Raw genomic sequence first — 22500 nt, 5'->3', positions numbered from 1 at the left:
AGCTCTGGGACGGGTGGAGGCGTCCGAGGGTGGCGAGGGAGAGGGAGGAGGTGGTAGGACCAGTGGGTCCAATGATGGGGGATGCTGCGCTGCCTTTTCATTTTGTGTTTTTGACTTTCTTGCTCTAGTGTCTTTTGGTGTCTGATATGTTTATTGTCTTACTTCACGTTGTGCTGTTCATCATCTGCGTTTCTGTAGAAACGTGGGACGAAAGGGGCTTGTAGATGAGGGCTATTGAGTGAAATGAAACCATGCTTGTATCTGCCATTGATTGTTGATCAAAGCGCTCCTCATCTCATCGTGTGTGTGTGTGTGTGTGTGTGTGTGTGTGTGTGTGTGTGTGTGTGTGTGTGTGTGTGTGTGTGTGTGTGTGTGTGTGGTCTCTTATCAGAACATTTGTCAGCCTGAACTGATAAATAGCTCCACCTGGGCAACGCAGCAAAGTGTGTTCACATCAGAGCGTTATGTAAATGGTCGTTGCTCTTTACTGGCTGTGTTGTGATAGCTTTGTGGAAAACCTTAGTTCTGCTGTTTATCGTGTTGCGGATGTTATTTGTTAGTTATAGCATATTGTCTGATGGGTGAATAGAGAGAGAGAGAGAGAGAGAGAGAGAGAGACAGAGAGACAGAGAGAGAGAGAGCGTGCGCGCGCCCTTAAGTTCCATTAAGACCACAGTAAACCATAGATAACCAAATTCTAGTCAGCCATCAAAAACATCAGCATCTGCACGTAAATCAATGTTCAGGAAGATGGGGTTGTTCACTTGCCAATTTGATGTTATTGTTAGTGTCTAAGTAAGCTAATAGTCGATGCACTCTCCTGCCATTAGAGCTAATTCTACAGGTTTTTAGGCCTTATTAAGCCCATTTTCACTCTACCTTTCCCCGGCTGCACTCAAAGACCCTAGCAGTGTACGTGTGTGTGTGTGTGTGTGTGTGTGTGTGTGTGTGTGTGTGTGTGTGTGTGTGTGTGTGTGTGTGTGTGTGTGTGTGTGTGTGTGTGTGTGTGTGTGTGTGTGTGTGTGTGTGTGTGTGTGTGTGTGTGTGTGTGTGTGTGTGTGTGTGTGTGTGTGTGTGTGTGTGTGTGTGTGTGTGTGTGTGTGTGTGTGCGAAAGCAAGCGTCTATCTGAGTAACAGTTAATGTGTTCGTGTGTGTGCATGTGATATGCAAGGGTACCATTTCACAGAAGGACAGGTTAATAGTTGTTCTAGGACTAGGATAGAGTCGCATCTTGTCAATACTGTGGTCCTGCCATCTGTGCTTACTACCTTTTTTTTATATAATTTTTATCCCACGATTTTGCAACACTTATTTCACCCATTGTCAATTATCTAATGTAATCCTGGGCGCTACACTTCCTCTGCCAACCTGGGGGGGGGGGGGGGGGGCAGTGGACTGACCTCATGCTTCTTTCTATGCATGAGGAGTCCAAGCTGCTTCTTTACACCTGACAGAGGGGAGTTTCCCCGGCCGGACGTAGCATGTGGAAGGAACACGTTATTCCGACCAGTTCTTTTCCCCTCCATTAGGCGCCCCGGCTGGCCAGGGGGAGGTAGTTTAGAGACCAGGATTACTACATTTTTGTGGGGATACCTACCCTAGGGGACATGGGGAGAACATGCAAACTCCACACAGAAAGGCCCTTTCGCCAACCCCGCCTTGGGTATGGGCACTGATGACACGGAGGAGAGAACACGCCCCCCACAGAGTCCCCAGCGGGAATCAAACCCAGGACCTTCTAGCTGTGAGGCGACAGAACTACCGACTGTGCCACCGTGCCCCCCATGCTTACTACCTTAACTTCAGTTTGTTCTATTTACTCTGTGTGCATCTTCACCATATACTGTACCTTGTTTTTTTCCTAAACAGATATTATAATCTCGCCACCAGGTGGCCCCTTTGCCTCTCGCAGATTAAATAGACAGTTTGTTCCAGGATAATCTCTAGGCTTATTAGACTTGACCCTTGCTGATAGGTACATGGGCAAGTCGCAGGTATAGTGGACAGCTGTGTTTGGTGGAAGGTGAAGAATTTATCTCACCAGATCAAATTAGTCAAATTTAGAATACACCCAAATTCACTGTTGCATTGGACTACTTGCCACTGTCTAGTGTCTAGGATGGAGTCGGAGGCTGTAATCTTTATTATTATTGTCTCCACCAGGCTGAAGGCCATCACGCAAATTGGTACACAGTCTCCCTAGAGCCATTCAACGAAACGGGTCTTTCAGATTTCTCAGACTCCATCCTGATTGGCTAAGATTGGCTTCCAAAGTTCGCAGGAGTGCTCAGTTTCAAACAAAATGCTGCAAATCATGAACACATCGTGTGATTTCCATGAAATTGTGCACGCACATTCCCACTAGGCCGAGGAAGAAGTGCCACTGGAACATTTTCAACTCAGCCTCATGGTGGCGCTATAACTGACCGAAATGTGTTTTTACCTCTAACTGCACATCTGTGGATAACTGTGTATGCCAACTCCCTAGAGGCCAAGGAAAAACCTTTGCCTGGAATTTTTCACATCTGCTCTTTATAGCGCCACCAGGAGGCCGACATATGTAAAACACATTTTCTAATATTACTCCTTCATATTTTATCAAAATTTCACGCAAATCGGTACACATGCTCTCCATAGTCATGTGATCAAGACGGGTTTGTTTGATTTCTCATAATCCACCCTCATTGGCTACGATTGGCTTCTAAACTTTTCAGGAGTAGCCTGCTTTGTACCCGTTTTGTACAAATCACCACAACTACTCAACGCAGCGTCCGATTGTGGTGAAACTGCATGCATATTCCCACTAGGCTTTGGAAGAACTGCCACTTAACAGTTTTCAAATCAGCCTCATGGTGGCGCTACAACAGGCCAAGCCACGTCACACACACACACACACACACACACACACACACGTTTATATTGCTCCTAAACATTTTGCCAAACATCACACACACACACACACCTAATGGTGGTAGGCGTACTTGGAACTTATCCAAAGTAATCCAAAAGTAACTGAAAGTAACCTGTTACTTTTTAAATTGTAGTACTCGGATTACGTTACTGACTACAATTTTTGTAAGGGGATTACTTTTTTAAATTAACCTTCCCAACCCTGATGTCAAGCATTAGATGTAGGTTTCAGTATCTATGTCTGTGTTAGCCTGGCATGGCCAGACTAATATCACTGTGTAGATTATAAATCTGGAACTTCAGTGTGCGGAACATTTATTTCCAAGTTGCGGTTTCAAACATCGCAGAAAATAAATCTCACTTTGAATAGTGGACTTTGATTGGTCACCCACAACTCTGAGGTGAGCGAAATGTAATACAAACTGAGGAGTGCCAGATCAATCTCAACAGGGATTTTTTTTCTTCCTGTGGCAGATCGGTCTGGTATCCAGGCTACGTCTGTGTGGCTCAGGGTAAACCCACCAGCACGCTTGATCAGATATTCTGTTTACAAAGTATATACACTATCATCATATACAGTATCAGAGCTAGCATGAAATCAGCCACATGACGAGGCTGATCGTAAACATCTCTTTTTTGCTACCGACTGAATTATTGACCAAATGCACGCCTGCTACATTGGTGGGTTTCTTTATGTGCAAGATTTCCCTGATTGTGTGCATGTGTGTTTCTATTCACGCAAACATTTAATATGCTCTAGTCTAGACTTTAGTAACTATGCACAATATATACAATAAAACAACATTCAGATATCCCCAAGATAACTTTGGTAGGTTGTAATGTACAGTAGGTAATGTAATGCTCTTTTTGAAATTAGGTGACTGCCAGCGCTTTGTGAGGGGTGTGTGTGTGTGTGTGTGTGTGTGTGTGTGTGTGTGTGTGTGTGTGTTATAGGAGTGTCAGTGTACGCAGGTGCCGGGGCATGCTTGCGTAGGTGTGTGTATACATTTACAGTATGACGCGCGGCCCGCTCATCCCTGAGGCCCAATTCATACTCCGTAGTACGACGGTATCACTTGCTGAAAATGTTGTAAATAAATTAATCATTCAATTCAATCAAATTATGGTCTTACTCCTTTGTTCTCTGAAAAACAAAATACATGCAATTTGCTCTCTAGTAGGAAGCAGATGACTGATATTATCTTTATAGTATTTGGACCCATTGTTCCTCCATAAGAGCTGGATGGAAGTATTATCCCCAGAGTGATGACGAGGCCCCCCTTTTCCTCTCCCTCTTCCTTTCCCTCTCCTCTTTGGAACAAAAGGACACATCCTGCGACTGACATCATGCTGTTGTCACTGTTTACCACCCGACTTGCTTGCGTTGAGTATTGATGACACTGAAACATGCCTGCAGCAGCTGCGAGTGGGTGGGGAGAGCGTACAGTGTATTGTGTTGTGTGTGTTTCTACACTCTTTTGTGTGCATTATTGTGGTACGGTCCATTTTACTGTCAGACCCGCGGACACAAACTTGAAAATAAATTGAAAAGGCCTGGTGTACTGTTGTATACCAGGATTGTCTTAGGTTCGATCATGTTCTGTCATACCCCCCTCCCGCCCCTCTCCAACCCAATTCGGCATGTTCCACAGTTACATATTCCCTGTTGCTACTATCTTGTATTCTTAATTCTTATTTATTTGATTTGATTTATTTGATACAGTACTGCTTGTTTCCATTGTGGTCCATTGCAGCTGTGTGTGGCCATGTAGTCTTGGGCATACAGGGAGTAGAGGAGGGCACTTTAGAATCCTGTGTTGAGGGTGTTAAGGAAGCTACAGTACATGAGGGTGTTAAGGAAGCTACAGTACATGAGGGTGTTAAGGAAGCTACAGTACATGAGGGTGTTAAGGAAGCTACAGTACATGAGGGTGTTAAGGAAGCTACAGTACATGAGGGTGTTAAGGAAGCTACAGTACATGAATCCTGTGTTGAGGGTGTTAAGGAAGCTACAGTACATACTTGAAAATAGTCCATCCGACGTCCGAACCTTTTTCAGCTGGCCTGTCTGAAAGACGTTTGGATGGAGCGTACACTACTATGCCCCTGTAGAGCTCATCTGCTTGTCATTCCGTTGGTCTGACAGAAGGTCCAGGATCCAGCTGCACAGGCTAGAGTTGAGTCCTATAGCCTATAGGTTCATGAACTTGGTGCCAAGTCTGGAGCAGACTATGGTGTTGAAGTTACGCTGAGCTACACTCTATGAACAGCATTTTTACAAAGGAATTCTTGGGTGAGGGCAGTGGGGAGTGTTGTGGAACTTGTGGCTGCTGGTAAACTAATTGGTGGGTGGTAACGTGCTATTGATTATCTCCATGACATACTTGCCTTCTCAAGGCATTTACTCAGTATGGGGGTAAGGGGGGGGGGGGGGGGGGGGTAAGGGATGGCAGTCATTTAAATCAGTTACCTTGCTTTTTTCTCCATTGGGACAATGAGTGCTGACTTAAAGCTTTCCTCAGAACGGGGTTGGTTGTTGTAAATGTCCACAGATATTAGACAGCTGCCCTGAACATCCAAAGTTTGCAGGAGTGGCCCATTTTGAACAAAATGCCGCAAATCATGAATCATATCCGATTGCAGTCACACTTTGCACGCACATTCACACACTACATTGAGGATCAAATCCCACCCTTTTAACATTGCCCTATTATAGCGCCACCAGGAGGCCACAATAACCTCCCTGACCTGGTGCTCTGAGGAGCACTTTTTCTAGTTATGGGTTTAGATGTGTTGGTTGTCCTGTTTAATTGATATGCCTATCTAGCCTAACAAATATAACTGCCTGTTTGGGTATATTGTATTTCTACTGTCTGTCACTTAACCCATTTTGACCTTAGATCAGATTCTAAAAATGTCTTCTACATCCTGACAGTTTTCTGAAAAAGCTATGTTTCTATGTCAGTTGTTCTTCGATTTTTCAAAAATAGCAGACCTACAAGCTCGTATAGCGCGCCACTCGGTGACTCGCTATGGGCTTGTAGATCTGCTATTTTTCAATAGCTAAAGCATAACATAATCGTGCTTTAATTACTCTTGAGCTCCTCGCCCTTGCGTGCAGCACTGGCTATATATATGGAGCGTACAGGGTGTGATGAGGTCCGATCAAGATATGGAATGTCAGAACAGGTCAGCTCCATATATGGAGATCTAAGGGTGTCAGCGGGGGCAGTGTCTTGAGTGTACAGGGTTTGATGAGGGCCCAGGTATAGGGCCCTCGTCCGCTGGCGGCGCCTCTGGCGTTCCCTGGCCAGACGACGGCACCGCTCGTCGGCAGTCTCCTCCGTGAGAATGTGGAGGTCGTATACTGCATTACGGCAGACTGCCGGGCGAGTGCTGTCACTTTGGCATGGGATCAAGTTTGACCAAGAAATTCACAATGAAACTAGAAAAAGTGCCCTTCTGGGCACAGGTCTCCACCAGGATAGGAATGTAGGACATTGCAGCTTGCCTTCATCTGGTGGTTGGATATAAGGGCAACAAAAGTAAACTAGGGAGTTGGCATACAAAGTTATCCACAGATCCGTGCAGTTAGAGGTAAAAACACTTTTCGGCCAGTTATAGTGCCACCTTGAGGCTGAGTTGAAATTGTTCATGTGGCATTTCTTCCTCGGCCTAGTGGGAATGTGCGTGCACAATTTCACGGAAATCACGCGATGTGTTCATGATTTGCAGCATTTTGTTTGAAACTGAGCACTCCTGTGAACTTTGGAAGCCAATCTTAACCAATCAGGATGGAGTCTGAGAAATCTGAAAGACCGGTTTGGCTCTAGAGAGACTGTGTACCAATTTGCGCAATGTTTGGACAAAATCTGTAGGTGTACTGTGCAAAAACTTGTTTTGCACAAAGCGGCCTCCTGGTGGCGCTATAACAGGCCGTTCTGGAAAGTTTGGGGCAGAGGTTCATCCAGGGAGTGTGTGTGCAAAATTTGGCATCGACCGGGTTAACGGTGGCCGAGATTAGCTGCTCACGCACACGGACGGACACACAGACGGACACACACACGGACGGACGGAGTGCAAAACATACTCTCCCCCCATGCCTTCGGCCTGGTGGAGACAATAAGGGTTCATGGCCATGGCCAGGGTTCATGGCCATATATAGCGTGTCTTGGAGACGTGACGTGACTAGACGTGATATCACAATGCGTGACCATATATGGGGACATTCCCGTATATGGGATTGTGAGTGGTTAAGATAAGAGAGCCATTCTGTCCCCTGCTGTTGAACTGCTCTATGAACTGGGTCTGTTTGTTGCAGGGTGCTCTATGAACTGGGTCTGTTTGTTGCAGGGTGCTGTATGAACTGGGTCTGTTTGTTGCAGGGTGTTGTATGAACTGGGTCTGTTTGTTGCAGGGTGCTGTATGAACTGGGTCTGTTTGTTGCAGGGTGCTGTATGAACTGGGTCTGTTTGTTGCAGGGTGCTGTATGAACTGGGTCTGTTTGTTGCAGGGTGCTGTATGAACTGGGTCTGTTTGTTGCAGGGTGCTGTATGAACTGGGTCTGTTTGTTGCAGGGTGCTGTATGAACTGGGTCTGTTTGTTGCAGGGTGCTGTATGAACTGGGTCTGTTTGTTGCTTGCAGGGTGCTGTATGAACTGGGTCTGTTTGTTGCAGGGTGCTGTATGAACTGGGTCTGTTTGTTGCAGGGTGCTGTATGAACTGGGTCTGTTTGTTGCAGGGTGTTGTATGAACTGGGTCTGTTTGTTGCAGGGTGCTGTATGAACTGGGTCTGTTTGTTGCAGGGTGCTGTATGAACTGGGTCTGTTTGTTGCAGGGTGCTGTATGAACTGGGTCTGTTTGTTGCAGGGTGCTGTATGAACTGGGTCTGTTTGTTGCAGGGTGCTGTATGAACTGGGTCTGTTTGTTGCTTGCAGGGTGCTGTATGAACTGGGTCTGTTTGTTGCAGGGTGCTGTATGAACTGGGTCTGTTTGTTGCAGGGTGCTGTATGAACTGGGTCTGTTTGTTGCAGGGTGTTGTATGAACTGGGTCTGTTTGTTGCAGGGTGCTGTATGAACTGGGTCTGTTTGTTGCAGGGTGCTGTATGAACTGGGTCTGTTTGTTGCAGGGTGCTGTATGAACTGGGTCTGTTTGTTGCAGGGTGCTGTATGAACTGGGTCTGTTTGCAGCCAGTGATTTGGAATCATGTTTCAACCATTCACAGACAATAGCATTTGTTGACCACCCCACCAAGTGTCACTGCACGTACGCACACACACACGCACACTCTAACAGAGGTGTGGAAGGAACATGAATCATGAATAACATGACATGTGTTGTGAGTTCACACGCAACAAGCAAAACAACTAACACTCAAATCAGATGAGTGACAGATGAGGAATGTTGAAACTAGTGGAAGGAAAAGAGGGAGAAGGAATGGGAAATGAGAGTGGAGCGGAGGGCAGAGGATGAGTGTGAGTGTGAGTGTGAGTGTGAGTGTGTGTGTGTGTGTGTGTGTGTGTGTGTGTGTGTGTGTGTGTGTGTGTGTGTGTGTGTGTGTGTGTGTGTGTGTGTGTGTGTGTGTGTGTGTGTGTGTGTGTGTGTGTGTGTGTGTGTGCGTGCGCGCGCGCGCATACACGTGCATGTGTGGTGCTGCTGTGTGGACTAGCAATCACATGACAATACTCCATGGTGTCTTTGTAGACTCTCTCCACCTCACCGGCATACTTGTGCAGCTGGTGTTAGGTTACCGTGGAGGCAAGTGATTGACATTTGAGAATATTGTTAGGATTAGTAGGGGATACAAGTCCCGCCCTTTTGAAGGACTTACTACAATCAAAACAACCCCGCCCACTCTAGACGGTGGGGGGGGGGGGGGGGGGAGGAGAGAGAGAGAGAGAGAGAGAGAGAGAGAGAGAGAGAGAGAGAGAGAGAGAGAGAGAGAGAGAGAGAGAGAGAGAGAGAGAGAGAGAGAGAGAGAGAGAGAGAGAGAGAGAGAGAGAGAGAGAGAGAGAGAGAGAGAGAGAGAGAGAGAGAGAGATGAGAGAGAGAGAGTGTGTGTAATGGGGCCCATGTGTTTAATTCAAATACAGGGAAGCAGAGAAAGAGACCGAAAGAGAAGAGAAGGAGGTGGTGCAAAGAGAGGGGAGGAGAAGAGGAGGGAGGAGGAGATCTTATTGTAACCAGCCAGCCAGGAAGAGATAGAAAGACTGGAAAAGAGAGAGAGAGAGAGAGAGAGAGAGAGAGAGAGAGAGAGAGAGAGTAAACAGCACGTCGAGGAAGAGCGCTGGTCTGAGAGGAGTGCACTTGAGAGGAGAGGTAAAGGAGGTCAGAGAATCATCCTACAGTAGCCGTTGAGAAGAGAGGCACAGTAAGTTGCACAAACGGAGGCAGGGATATTGATCAGTACTACCAGCTCCGCTGTCATTCTCCGCCCGGTCAGCCGGACTGACCGGCTGGACTGGAACTATTGGGAGCGGTGGCTCCAAAGCCCCGACGGGGGGACTCTTCCTGGAACTATTGGGAGCGGTGGCTCCAAAGCCCGACGGGGAGACTCTTCCTTGAACTATTGGGAGTGGTGGCTCCACAGCCCCGACGGGGGGACTCTTCCTGGAACTATTGGGAGTGGTGGCTCCACAGCCCCGACGGGGGGACTCTTCCGGGAACTATTGGGAGCGGTGGCTCCAAAGCCCCGACGGGGGGACTCTTCCTGGAACTATTGGGAGCGGTGGCTCCACAGCCCCGACGGGGGGACTCTTCGTTAGTGGTCGTACGTCTTCGTGCAGGTGCAGTCAGAGCCAGACCAGGCGGATCAGAGGGGGGGGTGTGTGTGTGGCTGTGTGTGCAACTGTGCACGTGGAAGCAGTGGCCACACAATGAGCATTATCCTAAAGCCGCGGTCACGTTCTACCAGCTCTCTGCGGAACACAGAGGGAGGAATATGGTAAATCGACTATCCAAAAGTCCTTCCTCATCACTTATTGTGTCTTCAATCAAATCCACAGTGTTAATTTAACTCTTGATTGATAAGCTGGACCCGTAAGTGTGGATTTGACTGTGCATGTATGCATTTTTCCCTTCCTTATGAATAATACTATGAGCATTTGCTTAATTTTTTCCTTAATGTTATTTTTTTTACCTTTCCATCTAAATGCCAAGCCTCTGTCTCTTGTCGCCTGTTTGTCTTGAAGCTGTCATCTGCACTGCCTCACTCTCGTACTGTTCTTTGTCCAACTCTCTTTTCATGGATTCACTGTATCAGTTGTACCCTGTACATCAGTCCAGAGAGTCTCATTTAATTAGCTTTCTTACTTTTTATCAGTTTTTCGAAATATCATGTCAAGACAAGTCCTGTACTCCGTAGATTACGGTTATCTCTAGTCCATTTTCTCAGGCGTTTGTGGTGTTTTATCAGACGAGCACACACAGTGTAACAAGAACTGGTCATTTGTTGTTGTGACACCCTTACAGCTCCCACACTAGAATGCAGCGGCCAGTCAGCCAGATGTTTAAACATGACAGTTTCCTATGTCATAGAACAGTATTATGTCCTTTACAACCACCGTCTGTGGAGGAATGCGCTTTGCCACCACCAGCGAGTGTATCCTAGCTTATCCGTAGGATGGAGAATGCATCGCCCGGGGCACATTATCACCCTGCCCTCCCCCCACCCCCTCTGCTCCTGCCTCAACTCGTCCTTGGCTGTCAGCACTCATTGCCTGCTCTAAGAAACTGGAGCTGTCTCGTTGCTTTAACGCTGGAAGTTTATTTTTGTAGGTTTCCTCTGCGGTACTGTTCTCTCAGACTGTGGCGTCACGGAGCGAGAGAGAACAGCCCTGATTTCACGCTTTGCTCGTCATAGTGGGGGGTAGAGGCACGGCGGGACTGTCCCTGAGGGGTCCCTCTCTTACAACGTGTTGAGAACCCCTGTGGGACCTCCCTGCAGGTTTCACCGTGTTCTTACACTGTCACTTCATTATCCTTCCCTCCTACCTCTCCAGCAGGAAATTAAGAGTGTGGGGAAAAAAAGAATAGTCTTTAATTAGGTCTTTTGAGGGTAGTGCTTAAGTTATGCTCCGTCGTTCGATTGTGTCCTGCACCAAAGATAGCCGATCCATTCTACAAGCTCACAACTCGTGCAACCTGTTGTTAGATTGTAGATGTAGCTATTTTCAGTATGTGACAACTGAGTAGTATAAATATGGCTATAGAGCTACTATAGAGTAAATTCTTAGGTATGGTATCACCAGTTGGTTTGGAAACCTAACTGTAAAATACAAATCTGAGATCCTTAGATTAGCCAAAATGGCAGGGAAGATCATGGGTATGTCTACACCTCCGATCACCCCCCAGGTCATCTTTGAGCAGGCCACCATTGGACAGGTTAAGAAAATTGTGTCTGACCCCTCCCATGTACTATACCCTTGTATCGGCTAATGTCATCAGGTAGGAGGTACGAGGTCCATGCGTGCAAATATAATAGGTACAAGCATTCCTTTGTCCCTCTGTCAATCACACTCCTTAACAGAGTCCTTGCAGAGGGCAGACAGGATAGGGGTCGAAGGTTATGAGGTGATGTTCTTTTGCACTAGGTATGATGGTGTGTGGTTTTTTAATGTTGTACGGGTCACTGTGTGCCTTTGTTGTCTTGTATTGTGTATTGTATTGTATTGTATCTGTATGCTGCAGGGCGGGTCCTTGGGGTCCAAGACAAATTTCTCCCTTGGGAGACAAAATAAAGAAACCTTGAACTTTGAACCTTATATGTTCGATTGTTCGTTCAACTGAATGGCACTTTTGGATTTGGAACACCATGAGACAGAGAGAGCTACGCACAGTAGTGACGCTGTTGCTCCAAACCAGGGTTTCTAAGGGCCGATTCATACTCCTATTTTATAGCCGAATAAAAGTCGGTTTGGCGCTGTAGAGCCTACAATTTGACGCCATTTGAGGTTCGGGGGGGGGGGGGGGGGGGGGGTTACCGTCCTAAAGTCGGCTCTTCGGTGCTACTGAAAATTTCTGACGAGCTGAAATCATTTCGGCACTACAGCGCCGAAACAGCAGTAAAATAGGAGTATGAATCAGCCCTAAGAGTGGGTGCCATGACGCAAGTCCAGCGGTGCGAATACTTTGATATTGTTTGGAATTCATCAATATCACTTCAGTTTAAAACACATAAACCGTCTAGACTTAATAAAACACACCCGAGTTGCATCCATCTGCACCAAATCTCTTCACCAATAAAAGCTCACAGCGCGTCATGTGTTGTGCCGCGTTGTGAGCTTGTAGATCAGCTTTTTTGGTGAGTGTTCCCCCAGAATAGTGATGCTAGGGTGGTTAAACGTATTCAAGTTATTTTCAGTCTGTCCTATAATGGAAAGTTGGAAACTTATATTCTCTAAGTTTTCCTTAGGGGGAAAGATTTGTACATTTACATACCGTAATTATAAGATTCCAAAACTTAACAGTGTAATTCAGAGGTGCCATGGATGAAAAAGTTATTTTCCCTGAGTCAAAAAGTTTTGAGAACCAGTCTAGTCGAAACTATCGGGTTGAGAGTTGCTACGCGAAATGTCACGTTTAATGCTGAGAATATGATAGAAATTTTTATTTTATCAAAACAGCCTGCCTCTGTTTATCACTCTAGTAAAATGTATTTTACATCTTCAATTGCCTACAAACAATATAGCAACATACAGTTATATGTGCTAATTTTGTCTCAATTTGTTTTATACCCTTTGTGGACTTGTGCAGATTTACATTATATACAGTGTGGCCTATTTGGTGTGCTAGCATTATGTAGGTTTTGGTTCGAAGATGTGTTATTTTTCTGTGAGAAATAAGTTGGGCAGAATAATGTTTCCCCTCCTGGCTGGGGGAGGTCATTTTACATCTCCCTCTGTCTTAGCACAGTAAAGAAAGAGACAACAGTAAAGTGTCTACTGTACATGCGTACGTGTTTGCACGTTGGTGATACTTTTGGAATTTTGGGAGGGAGAGATCACCTATAATGACATTCCCTAAATAGGGAAGCCAGCTTGAAAGCGGATAAACCCTCCGAATTGTGTAGTAACAGGCCGGGGGGAGGAGATGTTTGTGAGAAATTGCACCGATCCATCGCACATTTGCCTTCCTTTGACAGTATAGATGTGATGACACGCGATGGCGAGATGTAGTGCAGCTTACAGAAGTATGGAACGGACGGGGTGAGGCGTCTGCTTTTTGTCAGACAGGTCATCACCAGGCAAGTTCTCTGAAAGTTGCAGGCTATCTAACCTTACGCTTAACAGTAAAAATCCATAGTGTGTGTGTGTGTGTGTGTGTGTGTGTGTGTGTGTGTGTGTGTGTGTGTGTGTGTGTGTGTATGTGTCTGTGTGTGTGCGCGTGAGGCCGTGCACATGTGCGTGTGTGCGAAACACTGGCGATTTGGCTTATCTTTGTGACCCACGTGAACTCATGTGACATGGATATATTGCCATGGACACCTTTTCTATGTCTCTCAAGCTTGACTGAGTTTTCTTTGAGCCTCAGTTCCAGAAGGCACTGAGGCAGAATCCTGACAATGATAAAGGATTTCACATTGCTCATACCTGACTTGTCAGTGACTTTCACATCGCAGAGAGAGAGAGAGAGAGAGATGGTGGTGGAGTATGGATGGCGGTGAAGCAGTGAGCAGACCAGTGTGAGATTCCCTACAGTGTTTGCTTGGATTTGAATTTAATTTAATTTTGTGATTGGGAAGATTTTTTGATATGTTGTGATGCATTGGAAATGTAATAAACTCATCACTGCCGTAAAAATGTATTGCCTTTCAAAATCGCCAGCCATAATTTAAGACATAAAACACACATTAAAACAATTAATCCTTGACGCAAACAATTTAAAGACATGGTGCCAAAAACAATCACGATCTTATGCTTATTGTGTTCCTCCTGACCAGGCTTGGAATAGCTCTGGTGTGTTGTGTGTGCTTCCATGAGGAACCGGGCTGCCTCTGTTTAAACCGGGTATGCTGCCTTCTACCCTATGACAGTCATCTACAGTATGTCTGCTAATGTGACACTGCTGTCACTATAGCCTATGTCATGATCCACAAACTGCCTGCCTTGTTTGACCACATCAACCCTAGCATCCGAATTTAGGCCATACATGAAACATGAAAATGTAAAAAAAAAATATCAATTAAGTTGAAATGTTTCATGAATAGCAGATCTATAAAATCTCGTAACGCAGCTATTTTGATTCAGAACGTTTCTGGACTGGAGCGGTTAAACAGTCATCTCGACTGAGAACACATACTTATTTCTGTACTGGAAATGGCCTGGAGCATCTCTTCTCAGATTCAATATTAGTTTTGGAGAGCACTTTGTCACAGCCATCCAATTACAGCGAGGCATGGAAAACACAAATGTCATTCCGATTTGCTCTGGTTTTATCGGAGCAGCTGATGTCTATGTGAAAGTGGGTAGTGGCTACACATAATACGCAAACTTCAAAAACTGGACTGCTAAGTTACAGGGACATCACACTGTCCCATGACCTGTTTGTCATTATTAAACTTGCACTGCTTTGCTGTCATACCAGTTTGTCTCCATTTGTTCCATTCTGTCTATCATCATTACTTTGGCTTCATTGATAGATACAGTAGACTAACAGGAAAATGAGAAGAGAAAGATGGGGAGTGACACGCAGTAAAGGTCATTGGGATCAGGATTCGAACAGCATTAGCAGTCTAGCATTAGCAGCCCGGGAGCAGTCTCTACCGGGTTATGGGTTGTTTGGTCTTGAGATCCTGGCAAGGTTAACACACACACACACACACACACACGCACGCATGCACGTGTGTGCCCACAGTACACACATTCATATTAATTTATGTTCTCACACTTCACAGTCAAGGTTAAATAGACTAGTACACACACACACACACACACACACACAGTGTCTCCTTGTCCTGTCCCCTCTGAAAGCTCCCCGCTGTCGTCAGAGCTTTCTAAAATAAATCCAGTGTCGTGTCAGCTTCCCTCTGTCTGTCTCTATGGTAGACCTCATGTCTGTCTCTATGGTAGACCTCATGTCTGTCTCTATGGTAGACCTCATGTCTGTCCCTATGGTAGACCTCATGTCTGTCTCTATGGTAGACCTCATGTCTGTCTCTATGGTAGACCTCATGTCTGTCCCTATGTAGACCTCATGTCTGTCTCTATGGTAGACCTCATGTCTGTCCCTATGGTAGACCTCATGTCTGTCCCTATGGTAGACCTCATGTCTGTCTCTATGGTAGACCTCATGTCTGTCTCTATGGTAGACCTCATGTCTGTCTCTATGGTAGACCTCATGTCTGTCCCTATGGTAGACCTCATGTCTGTCCCTATGGTAGACCTCATGTCTGTCCCTATGGTAGACCTCATGTCTGTCTCTATGGTAGACCTCATGTCTGTCTCTATGGTAGACCTCATGTCTGTCTCTATGGTAGACCTCATGTCTGTCCCTATGGTAGACCTCATGTCTGTCCCTATGGTAGACCTCATGTCTGTCTCTATGGTAGACCTCATGTCTGTCCCTATGGTAGACCTCATGTCTGTATCTATGGTAGACCTCATGTCTGTCTCTATGGTAGACCTCATGTCTGTATCTATGGTAGACCTCATGTCTGTCCCTATGGTAGACCTCATGTCTGTCTCTATGGTAGACCTCATGTCTGTATCTATGGTAGACCTCATGTCTGTCTCTATGGTAGACCTCATGTCTGTCTCTATGGTAGACCTCATGTCTGTATCTATGGTAGACCTCATGTCTGTCCCTATGGTAGACCTCATGTCTGTCCCTATGGTAGACCTCATGTCTGTCTCTATGGTAGACCTCATGTCTGTCTCTATGGTAGACCTCATGTCTGTCTCTATGGTAGACCTCATGTCTGTCTCTATGGTAGACCTCATGTCTGTCCCTATGGTAGACCTCATGTCTGTCCCTATGGTAGACCTCATGTCTGTCTCTATGGTAGACCTCATGTCTGTCTCTATGGTAGACCTCATGTCTGTCTCTATGGTAGACCTCATGTCTGTCCCTATGGTAGACCTCATGTCTGTCCCTATGGTAGACCTCATGTCTGTCTCTATGGTAGACCTCATGTCTGTCTCTATGGTAGACCTCATGTCTGTCCCTATGGTAGACCTCATGTCTGTCTCTATGGTAGACCTCATGTCTGTATCTATGGTAGACCTCATGTCTGTCTCTATGGTAGACCTCATGTCTGTATCTATGGTAGACCTCATGTCTGTCCCTATGGTAGACCTCATGTCTGTCCCTATGGTAGACCTCATGTCTGTCTCTATGGTAGACCTCATGTCTGTCTCTATGGTAGACCTCATGTCTGTCTCTATGGTAGACCTCATGTCTGTCCCTATGGTAGACCTCATGTCTGTCCCTATGGTAGACCTCATGTCTGTCTCTATGGTAGACCTCATGTCTGTCTCTATGGTAGACCTCATGTCTGTCTCTATGGTAGACCTCATGTCTGTCTCTATGGTAGACCTCATGTCTGTCTCTATGGTAGACCTCATGTCTGTCCCTATGGTAGACCTCATGTCTGTCTCTATGGTAGACCTCATGTCTGTATCTATGGTAGACCTCATGTCTGTCTCTATGGTAGACCTCATGTCTGTATCTATGGTAGACCTCATGTCTGTCCCTATGGTAGACCTCATGTCTGTCCCTATGGTAGACCTCATGTCTGTCTCTATGGTAGACCTCATGTCTGTCTCTATGGTAGACCTCATGTCTGTCTCTATGGTAGACCTCATGTCTGTCTCTATGGTAGACCTCATGTCTGTATCTATGGTAGACCTCATGTCTGTCTCTATGGTAGACCTCATGTCTGTCTCTATGGTAGACCTCATGTCTGTCCCTATGGTAGACCTCATGTCTGTCTCTATGGTAGACCTCATGTCTGTATCTATGGTAGACCTCATGTCTGTCCCTATGGTAGACCTCATGTCTGTCCCTATGGTAGACCTCATGTCTGTCTCTATGGTAGACCTCATGTCTGTCTCTATGGTAGACCTCATGTCTGTCTCTATGGTAGACCTCATGTCTGTCTCTATGGTAGACCTCATGTCTGTCCCTATGGTAGACCTCATGTCTGTCCCTATGGTAGACCTCATGTCTGTCCCTATGGTAGACCTCATGTCTGTATCTATGGTAGACCTCATGTCTGTCTCTATGGTAGACCTCATGTCTGTCCCTATGGTAGACCTCATGTCTGTATCTATGGTAGACCTCATGTCTGTATCTATGGTAGACCTCATGTCTGTATCTATGGTAGACCTCATGTCTGTCCCTATGGTAGACCTCATGTCTGTCCCTATGGTAGACCTCATGTCTGTCCCTCATGTCTGTCTCTATGGTAGACCTCATGTCTGTCTCTATGGTAGACCTCATGTCTGTCCCTCATGTCTGTCTCTATGGTAGACCTCATGTCTGTCTCTATGGTAGACCTCATGTCTGTCCCTATGGTAGACCTCATGTCTGTCTCTATGGTAGACCTCATGTCTGTCTCTATGGTAGACCTCATGTCTGTCCCTATGGTAGACCTCATGTCTGTATCTATGGTAGACCTCATGTCTGTATCTATGGTAGACCTCATGTCTGTCCCTATGGTAGACCTCATGTCTGTCTCTATGGTAGACCTCATGTCTGTCCCTATGGTAGACCTCATGTCTGTATCTATGGTAGACCTCATGTCTGTATCTATGGTAGACCTCATGTCTGTCCCTATGGTAGACCTCATGTCTGTCCCTCATGTCTGTCTCTATGGTAGACCTCATGTCTGTCTCTATGGTAGACCTCATGTCTGTCCCTCATGTCTGTCTCTATGGTAGACCTCATGTCTGTCTCTATGGTAGACCTCATGTCTGTCCCTATGGTAGACCTCATGTCTGTCCCTATGGTAGACCTCATGTCTGTCTCTATGGTAGACCTCATGTCTGTCTCTATGGTAGACCTCATGTCTGTCCCTATGGTAGACCTCATGTCTGTCTCTATGGTAGACCTCATGTCTGTCTCTGTGGTAGACCTCATGTCTGTCCCTATGGTAGACCTCATGTCTGTCTCTATGGTAGACCTCATGTCTGTCTCTGTGGTAGACCTCATGTCTGTCTCTATGGTAGACCTCATGTCTGTCCCTATGGTAGACCTCATGTCTGTCCCTATGGTAGACCTCATGTCTGTCTCTATGGTAGACCTCATGTCTGTCTCTATGGTAGACCTCATGTCTGTCCCTATGGTAGACCTCATGTCTGTCTCTATGGTAGACCTCATGTCTGTCCCTATGGTAGACCTCATGTCTGTCTCTATGGTAGACCTCATGTCTGTCCCTATGGTAGACCTCATGTCTGTCCCTATGGTAGACCTCATGTCTGTATCTATGGTAGACCTCATGTCTGTCCCTATGGTAGACCTCATGTCTGTCTCTATGGTAGACCTCATGTCTGTCCCTATGGTAGACCTCATGTCTGTCCCTCATGTCTGTCCCTATGGTAGACCTCATGTCTGTCCCTCATGTCTGTCCCTATGGTAGACCTCATGTCTGTCCCTCATGTCTGTATCTATGGTAGACCTCATGTCTGTCTCTATGGTAGACCTCATGTCTGTCCCTCATGTCTGTCCCTATGGTAGACCTCATGTCTGTCCCTCATGTCTGTCCCTATGGTAGACCTCATGTCTGTCCCTCATGTCTGTCCCTATGGTAGACCTCATGTCTGTATCTATGGTAGACCTCATGTCTGTCTCTATGGTAGACCTCATGTCTGTATCTATGGTAGACCTCATGTCTGTCCCTATGGTAGACCTCATGTCTGTATCTATGGTAGACCTCATGTCTGCTCATGTGGTAGCTATAGACCTCATGTCTGTCCCTATGGTAGACCTCATGTCTGTCCCTATGGTAGACCTCATGTCTGTCTCTATGGTAGACCTCACGTCTGCTCATGTGGTAGCTATAGACCTCATGTCTGCACGTTGCTGTGTTAAAACCTGTCTTAGTGGAAAAACTATTTAAGGCCCTATTTGTAAATAATTTCAGAAGCAGCTGGTAAGAAAAAACATGTTTTCTTTTTTTTCTTGCCCACAAGTGATAAATCCGGCCACATTGTTTAAACAATGGCTCACTGTCTTCAGCAGCGCTGTGTTTATTGAAGATGTTGTTGAGGTCTGCCCTCTCCTTGCCAAACGTCTCCACAGATCTCACTGGGTTTTTGTAATTGCTGAGATGACCCCATGCTGAGAATAAATGAGTCATTGATCTATCTGTGTGTGTGTGTGTGTGTGTGTGTGTGTGTGTGTGTGTGTGTGTGTGTGTGTGTGTGTGTGTGTGTGTGTGTGTGTGTGTGTGTGTGTGTGTGTGTGTGTGTGTGTGTGTGTGTGTGCGTGTGCGTGCGTGCCCTGATTTGTAACCCAGAGATGTCCTACAACTTAAAGTCACAGGAAACTGTTACTATAACTTTGAGATTCTGAGAGTGTACAGTAATACTAATTAATCCGTTTTTCCCCTGGTGACCCGTAATTCCAAAATGATTGTTCTAAAACGTATTCAGGAAGCTCTGCCCTTGTGGGACTTAGCATGGATTTAATGTAAACACACAAACCCTAATGTCCCTATTCTTGGGGAGAACATTCAGCGAAAATAGCAGATCTATCAGCCTGTAGATTAGCTATTTAAAGAGATTTAAATAAGAGATTTTGTGTGGAAGGAACAAATGAGTGGGTCTAGTCTTCCGGTCAGTGAAGTACTGTATAGTTTAAAGTTTTAAGTGGTTAATTTTGAACTTAATTTCCAAACGCTCACCGTGTGGAGGCTAATCTAGCAAATGGAAGATTGAATTCTTCCAAAGATAATATAAACTGTACGCTTAAGCAACTTTGACTCATGACTTTAGTCAATATTGTTTTAATTCAGAGCAGATTACTGTGACTCTGAAATGGATGAGATGAGAGGTCATTTTAATATCTTAAAAATGCCATATGCTGTACAGTATATCCCCTGCCTTCTATTTTTTCTTTTTTATTGTAATCCAGACAGCTGGAAAAGAAAGAAAGTTTTCAAACTCTGTGCGACCTGGGCTGGGAGGACAGTGGGAGACTTATAACTGACTTCACATGAATTCTCTGTTCACACAACGATGTTGAGCAGATGAGAGTTCTGGAGGACCTTCAAAGAGCTTTCCGCCTCCTGTCCCAATGCTAACAAATTCTTTCTTTCTCGCCAATTGGGCCATGTCTGTGGATGACTCCCTTATTGTGGGTTTGGTCTCTTTTTGTCTCGCTCTACGTTTATATCTACTGTATGTCGTTCACCACACCTCCCCTGTGACTCCACCTGTCAGGCCCCTTTTCCACCGGTTGGTTCCCAATGGGAACCGGTTCAGTTCTTTTTGGTTCTTAGTCCATGAGCCAGAGCTCCAAAATTGGAAAGTTAATTATGAATTGAGTGGGCCAAAACCATACCTATATAAAATTGTTATCACCATGAAACTTCCCCAATTGAGTACTTACACGAAGACAATGATTTATTCTATTCAAGAGCTCTTTCTGTATATTTTTGTTCAGCACACACGCAACTTTTTCTGAGATGTACGTGCTTCCCTTTTGGATTTTATCTTTACGGCATACCTACCTCGATATTTCACACATGTTTTATACTTTTGTGTTTGTTTAAAATCCATTTTTGGCGGGAACCCCTTTTGGTGTTAGCATTATGTTATGCTTTAGCTATTGAAAAATAGCAGATCTACAAGCTCGTAACGACTGACATAGAAACATAGCTTTTTCAGAAAACTGTCAGGATGTAAAAGACATTTACAGAATCTGATCTCAGGTCAGAATGGGTTAAACTCTAAATTGCATATTCCAGCGGCATAGTAATGAGGGAGGTGACGTTTGAGATCTCTCCCGCTGGGGCTTTACTCATGAGAGGTCAGTGTCAAGAATGCATTCAGTCAGACAGACAAAAGCATGGTTTCACATGGCTATATAGCTGTGTGTGAATACAAGGATGATCATATGGTTGAGGGTGTGTTGGTGTGTTCATGGATATCTGATCTATGTGTGGTTATGTGTATGTGTGTGTGAGTTACAGTACATGTCAGGGAATGAACTAAGTGGTGTTGGTGGTGACGTCAGAGAACATGTGGTAATGAGTCACTTGCTTAACATATGGCAGGTGTTATGTTTAGCTCATTTGTATCTCTCACTCACACATAACACACACGTAGGGTACCGTATGCGCTTATAGCACAGAACAGGTGGAGAATAAGAGACCGGAGTAGCTATACTACTTGAACTAAGTGCTTATGAGTGGTGCCGTATGTGGGTGTGGGTGTTATTTCATCCACAGTGGATGTGAACAGGTGAAGAAAATGGTTTATCTGTTATACTTGAAGAGAAAAGTGGCTTAAGTTGGAAAGAAACCTTTAATTGATACCACCTCTTTTACAACTTTTTTGTGCAGTCGAGGCAGGAACAAAACATGTCTAGCCTATAAATACAGTACATTGAACAGGCTTCGTTAACCTCGGAGAAAGAGGGATTGGTGAGGGAGAAGTGGAAGTGTGTGTGTGTGTGTGTGTGTGTGTGTGTGTGTGTGTGTGTGTGTGTGTGTGTGTGTGTGTGTGTGTGTGTGTGTGCGTGTGCGTGTGTGTGTTGAATGAAGGACACAGAAGTAGTTCGAGATAGGATAATATGTATTCCCTTCACTCAGTCATTAGGCAAAGGGCCAAGCTATCCCATTCCTTGACAAAGGTCAGACCCATTCACCCATGCCCGTCTGGAAGATTATGGAGCGATAGCCCAACAATTGCCCACTTATTTGTTGTGGAAAATATGCCTGGTATATCCTGTGTGTGTTAGGACTGCGGTTCCAAAGTTAAAATAATTTGTTTTCTGGAGCATTTGTGTAACTTCTGCTACCTTTTGTATACTGTATATACTGTCTTTTAATTTTCATTAGGTCTCCCATGCAATTTTGAGTAATGTTTCCGTGTAGAAACTGCTTATAAATGAAATATTCCAGTTGAATCCCAACCTATTCGGTTTTATCATTGCTTATGCAGTGATACTAACTATAGGAGTTTGGTCATATGGGGGGTTTTGTTCAGTTTTGATCGTATCACGTACCTTATAGTATGTACTATAGAATGCTGTTCATACACCATACAGTACATTACAGTAGTTATACGGTAATACAGAATGCCATTCATACTGCTTACAGTATGTACTAGGGATGCACCGATATGAAAATGATACCGATACTGATATCGATATATGTTTATTTCATTTTAGATTTTTTGATTTCCCCCTTTTGTGCCAGGGAAACAAATGAGTTACCGATATGTGGGCCGATACATCGGTGCATCCCTAGCATGTACGGTAGAATACTGTTCATTAGACTACTTACAGTACATCAGAATAGTAAGAGAGTGGCGACACTAGCTTTGACTCCCATTGTAACAATGGAATGCGGAAGTGCTCATTCTATCTCAATGGGATAGTTCCAGCCATAGGAGCAATGTTTGGAACTATTTCCCATAGGCAC

At 45.3% G+C, this 22500-nt stretch overlaps 1 protein-coding gene across 4 annotated transcripts in view; it reads left to right on the top strand.

The window, feature by feature from the left end:
* pde4d (phosphodiesterase 4D, cAMP-specific) overlaps window positions 1–22500 on the top strand; it is a gene marked incomplete at its 5' end in the record, with an annotated part of 235055 nt that overhangs the window by 171525 nt on the left and 41030 nt on the right. Inside the window, one exon of one of the 4 annotated variants that reach the window (XM_083784494.1) lies at window positions 9160–9855. The exons of the other annotated variants lie outside the window; for them this stretch is intronic. Coding sequence (XP_083640620.1) covers window positions 9788–9855 — 68 coding nt within the window. Of the gene's footprint in view, window positions 1–9159; window positions 9856–22500 lie in introns of those variants that run through there. 4 annotated transcript variants of the gene reach the window in all.

Source organism: Protomyctophum parallelum, assembly GCF_964188405.1.
Source record: "Protomyctophum parallelum genome assembly, chromosome: 15".
NCBI classification, from domain to species: Eukaryota; Metazoa; Chordata; class Actinopteri; order Myctophiformes; family Myctophidae; genus Protomyctophum; species Protomyctophum parallelum.
This window is presented reverse-complemented; position numbering and strand designations above follow the sequence as displayed.